This window comes from Engystomops pustulosus, chromosome 1, assembly GCF_040894005.1.
Source record: "Engystomops pustulosus chromosome 1, aEngPut4.maternal, whole genome shotgun sequence".
NCBI lineage: Eukaryota > Metazoa > Chordata > Amphibia > Anura > Leptodactylidae > Engystomops > Engystomops pustulosus.
In genome coordinates, this window is record NC_092411.1 from 267,954,660 (window position 1) to 267,960,636 (window position 5,977).

General features: G+C 40.7%; 1 protein-coding gene across 1 annotated transcript; it reads left to right on the top strand.

The window, feature by feature from the left end:
• Window positions 1-1,144: 1,144 nt before the first annotated feature.
• LOC140113009 (protein S100-P-like) lies at window positions 1,145-3,883 on the top strand. Its single transcript, XM_072132621.1, has 2 exons — window positions 1,145-1,319; window positions 3,685-3,883. The coding sequence occupies exons 1-2, from the start codon at window positions 1,182-1,184 to the stop codon at window positions 3,832-3,834; spliced, it is 288 nt and encodes a 95-aa protein (XP_071988722.1). The 5' UTR covers window positions 1,145-1,181; the 3' UTR covers window positions 3,835-3,883.
• Window positions 3,884-5,977: the final 2,094 nt, after the last annotated feature.

The window sequence follows — 5,977 nt, forward strand, 5'->3', positions numbered from 1 at the left end:
GGGGCTATAATATTCCTACAGCCCAGGGCCCATGGCAGGCTTAATCTGCCCCTGTATAGACTCCCAGATTTGCTGAGCATACACTGGAAGAGACAATGAAGCCATAGTAAGACGCCTCTATTTAAGGTCAGCTTGCCTGATACTCCATGGGGCCGCACTTTAGACAGATTTTCCGACATTTTCAGGAATTGCACAGCTGTGACAGGTATTTCGCAGGTGATTGCGCCACGCGCGATCCGATTTTGGTGCAGCTGTGCCGACTTTCATGTGACAGAAATCGGGTGCGGGCCATCAGACAATCCGACTGATCCGGACTGAGCGCAGGATTTAACATTCAAATTGTGTCGCAATACAATGCACTTACATACACCAGAAAGAAGAATGTGAACTCCGGCGGACCTGAGTGGGGAAGCGACACATGCAGGATATCGGGCGCACGATCTTGGTGAATAGTGGCACAAGGCATTATCAATGCACTTGATGTGAACTCCCCCGGACAGATAAGTAAATGTGCTCCCATGTGTATCTGTACATTCCCTAACACTGACATACTTGAGCAGTCCCTAAAACATGCCGGGTTTGGACTACTGTATGTGTATGGCCAGATTTACAAAGGCTCAATCCAAATGATCAGAGATCTATACACATGCATGTTTGGTTTGGAGTGTACATGTGTTTTTTCCCTTATCTACATAAGCAACAAAGTATCAGGCATCATTCTTTTGCTCAAACATCTGCCACTGTATAAAGAGTTGGAACAATCCTAAAACTATACACATAACCATTGTTGAAGAAATTTAGTGGGTTTTGCTGTACTTTGTCTAAAGGATATCTTCACCTCTATACCCTGCAGTTCACTAGTGAATGAGCATAAGTTGAGTTTCACAATTTTGCCTGTGAGGGGTAACACAAAATGAAGGTGTGTCATTAATTCCTATAAAGAAAGTCAACATGATTCAACTGAGCCAACCGTTACCAAACATAGATAAATTCTCAAGTGAGTATTTATTGCAAGTTTTAGTATGTTACACCCAGTATATTTACCTATTGCTCAATATTTGCTTTTCAACGTAAACATGTGACACAACCGACCAATATAAGTAGCATCCACATCCCGAATATTTCATTCTGCCTATAGCTATCTACCTGAACGAGCAGAGGAGCCAACATCCCATCCAAACATGAGCAAGCTGGAAACTGCAATCTTTATGATCATCGATGTCTTTGACAAATATTCCGTAAAAGACGGCAAAGGGGACACTTTATCCAAAGGGGAACTGAAGACTTTGATGGAGAAGGAACTGCCTGGGATCCTGAGGGTGAGATATTATCTACATACAATAGATACAGACATGACTTGAATTAATGTATTGTACTTTTTAAATAGAGTGCAACATCTCCCAAACAATAGAAGTTAAAAGTGTTTAAAGGGGTTCACTACAAAGACCCTACATAGAAAATGTTTGGGGTTTGACCAGTGGGACCTTCAGCAATCTTGACCATAGGGGTCTATGGGGGCTTCCTACTTCCCAGCATTATATATAATACATTAATTTACTTTACATTCACATGGGGCACTTAAGGGCACCTAATCACTTTGATACCCCGTTCCAGTTTTACATTATATTTTGTAGTGGTAGAAGGATCTGATTACTAGGGATCTGACTGTGGAGACCCAAGCGATCAAGCACTTTTCCCACTATGTAATATTATGTAACTGTATTTATAACAATAGACTGCATAATAATTCACTGTTAACTATAAATAAGGAACAGAATATAGAGAGCTGTTCTATAAGGGGATATGCAAATTAGTAGTATGCAGTGTTAGAGGCAGAGAGCTCTACGCTGAAGAGAAGAGATGGCAAGTGACATCACTGGTCACTCACAGAGAAGGAGGAACTCTGCGGTGGAGAGAGCTTGACTTCTGCACTGAGGTCTCCACCTTACAACTAATTGGCATATCACTTCAAAGTTACTTTCCTGAATAATGCCACCACGCAGGGCCATGAAATAAATGGTGTTACGCTCCATGATACGTGACTGGTAGTGGTTTATTATTTGCCGTAAGTTTCCTTTTATAGTTTCTTGTACTTGGTTTTATTATGATTCAGCAGTGTATAAAGTTATATAATACGGACCCATAACATTCTAGGGGCACATATAATTCCTTCATATGCCTATTAACTATCACATTATAATATGTTATATAAATATGGGGCCTAATAGGTTTCCAAGTGTCTGTAATACACTCCTTTTCCATTAGAGCATCAGAACCAACAATTACATGATGACTCTCTTTTGTGTGTGGGAGAGGGGGCTCACAACTCTCCTGACATGTGATTTCAAAGAAAGAAGGATGGAATTTTACTACGTGATCATTTTGTGCTCCCTTTCCAACCTATATAAACCACATGCAGACTTGGCTAAGTCAAGGGTGCATGTGGGTGGAGGGGTCAAGAAGAATAGCTATAATGTTATGAATTCTTTACAGGTTGTATACATTTTTATATACCTTAGTGGAGTATATAGATTGTAGCCAATCATTTATGTGGAGAACACAAATTAATTCTTCATGCGCACTAAATACAATTTCTAATCAAAGGACACCCCCGACCTAACAGCAGCCATTACTTTGGCATCAAAATGAGTGTTTGTTGGCAGCACATCAGCCCATGTAATGTGCTGCCGACACATTAGGGCACATTTACTTACCCGGCCCATTCGCGATCCAGCGGCGCGTTTTCTGCACAGGATTCGGGTCCGGCCGGGATTTATGAAGGTAGTTCCTCCGCCGTCCGCTGAAAAGCATCTCAACGCGCCAGAATGCACCGAGCTGGGCCTGGTGAAGGTAAGTGCTTCCCAAGCGACACTTTTTCGGTTTTTAAATGCAGCGGTTTTTCCGAATACGTCGGGTTTTCTTTCGGCCACGCCCCGCGATTTCCGTCACGCTCATGCCGGCGCCATTGCACCACAATCTGATCGCGTGCACCAAAATCCCGGGGCAATTCAGGTACAATCGGCGCAAATCGGAAATATTCGGGTAACACGTCGGGAAAACGCGAATCGGGCCCTTAGTACATGACCCCCACTATGAGGAATACCCAAGTGTTGCAATAAGTGGACATACCCTTCAGCTCCAGGTTTCAGTAGGTCCCTGGGTGACAGAGCCTCAGTAGGTCCCTTTGCAGTGAACTCACATGACGGCATTAAAAATTCAGAAACTCAAACAGTCTCGTGTTCCCTAAAATATTCTGTAGTTTACCATCCCAAACAGCCCCCACATGGTTTTTTTATATCCACCTCCTATGGATTAATTAGATACAGCCTTCCTCACCCCCATGGATTCCTTATGTGGGCCCCCCAGCAGCTCTGGGCCCCTACACTTGCCCCAGTATGCCCAATGCTGGCGCCGGCCCTACCTTTAAGGATGACTTTGACTGCCTCAGTGATGTGTGGTTTCTCTGCAAGGATCTTATATTGATTCCCCATTTAGTGTTATACAGTTTAGTGCTAGTACAGTAGAAAGCATGAGGAATACAAGGATTCTGTATCGTCAATTTTGAGAATTTTCAAACTTAAATTTTCAGGTTTATTCTGATCCTTCCGGTTTTTGAACTGTGCATGTTATAAAAAATGACAAGCTTCTTCAGGCCTAATATATTGTCCAATTTTTTTTCTCTAGAATGCGAAAGACAAAAGTGAAGGTGACAAACTCATGAAGGATCTGGATATAAATGGTGACGCTGAAGTGGATTTTAAAGAGTTTATCATCCTTCTTTCTTCTGTCCTCATTCTGGGACATAAAAGATTTGAAAAAAAGCCCAAAAAATAATTATGTCTTTCAATCTGCTGACAACTAATAAAGTTCTGTATTTCATATACATTTTTTTTGTAATTATTTTTGGAGGTTTATCAATGGGTTCATTTTGGTATACATCATATATGTTGGTCATGGGTGGTTAACCCTTTAGTAACGTGGCCTGAAAAGACTATGGTGACCGGGGCATTTTAGCAAATTTGTAAGTCATGAGTCATAAGTTTTTTTTTTTTGCTGTGCTTTTTTCGGGACACATAGAGCTAGTTAAAACATAAAAAAAGTTTAATGATTTATTTTTATTCATTTTTAGTTTTATTTGGGGTTAAAATTGCAAAAAAGGCTTTTTTTTGTCATTTAAAGTACATATTCTTTTTAATTTTCAAATTACCATATATACTTGAGTATAAGCCTAGTTTTTCAGCACAAAAAGTGTGCTGAAAAATAATACCTCGGCTAATACTCGAGTCAAGAAAAACTCACCTTCCGACGCCCTCCCGGCAGGTCCTCTTACAGTGATGCTATATACTGGCTGGCTATATACTACAGGGGCTGGCTATATACTACAGGGGCTCGGAGGCAATATACTACACGAGCTGGCTGGCTGTATACTACCGGGGCTCGCAGGCTATATACTACAGGGGGCTTGTTGGCTATATACTACAGGGACTGGCAGGCTATATACTACAGGGACTGACAGGCTATATACTACAGGGACTGGCAGGCTATATACTACAGGGGGCTTTCTGGATATATACTACAGGGGGCTGGCAAGCTATATACTGGGGAGGCTGTGACCAATACATTTCCCACACTAGGCTTATACTCGAGTCAATAGGTTTTTCCAGGTTTTTGTGTTAAAATTAGGGATCTCTGCTTATACTCGGGTCGGCTTATACTCGAGTACATGGTAACTCAAAATAAACATTATTAATGAATTCCCTATTTTGTTTTGATATAAATGGGGGCAACTATGGTGATGTTTTTTGTAGTGTAATGGGTGATTATTTTTTTTTATATGGGGAAATGCAAAAGCATTTTTTATGAATATTTATTAATATTTTTGTGCGTTTGTGTTTATAGTATATGAGAGTGAGAGTGTGCCAGCTCTGCTCCACTTTATATCTCGTTACTTTAGCACAATGCTGTGAGGAGCGGAGAAGGAGATCACATCTCCCTTCTCCCTAGGGTCTTTATGGGTCCTGCTCCCACGGCCAGCGTCTAAAGTCAGAGGACGGTCCAAGAGGAGTTAATACTGAATATCAGTTTTATACTGTTTAATACTGGTTTTCACTGTATAATTATATTGTATACTATAAGTATTAGTATATTATTCTACTGTTACAGTGGATCAAGGACAGAAATGAGCACATAAGATTTTAAATTATTTCCTCTTGTTCTCCATCCAGCTCTGACCACCATAGTGACTTCTCCCAATTCTACATAAGACCAAAATCTAATTTTTAGTATATGTCCATCTACATGTGTGTTTTTTGGTGTTTTACAAGCTAGTGTACAACTTCAGCTTTACTGCAAGGACATCTTTAAATCCTGGAATATCAAATGAGCAATAACTTGTGACCTGGGCAAAGTATATGTTTATCAAATCTCCTTAAAGAACACTTAGGGAACCTTATTGTTTGCTCATCCAATAAAAATGTATTAAATCTTACGGTAGTTATGTTATGGTTAAATATTACATCATTCCGGGACACAAGTCAGAATGATGACTGTTTCTATGTGCCTCCCACCCTCTAGAGGGCACCGTAGGTATTATACAATATAAGGATAGAGGCTAAAGGGTGATCACTTGGGGTTCAAAAACTGGGTACAGTGAGCCCATTGCCATCTATGGGGGGACGTGTATATATACATAAGTAAGCATGCGTAATTGTCGGGCGACTCCTTAATGCAGCGCAATTTACAATGTAATCACAAATGACTGGTCCATAGGTCACAAATCAGGAGCTTAACCCTTATCAGCCAGTGGCAGAATAAACACTTAGCTATTACGGTATGTCATATAAATCCTACACACATCAATGGCAGAATTGCTTCTTTTAACAAATAATAACCCACAATCCCATCCACCACCACATAAAATAGCACGGCAGGTTTTCTATAAGCTACCCATATACCCAGTGGCGTATTAGGTGTCCCA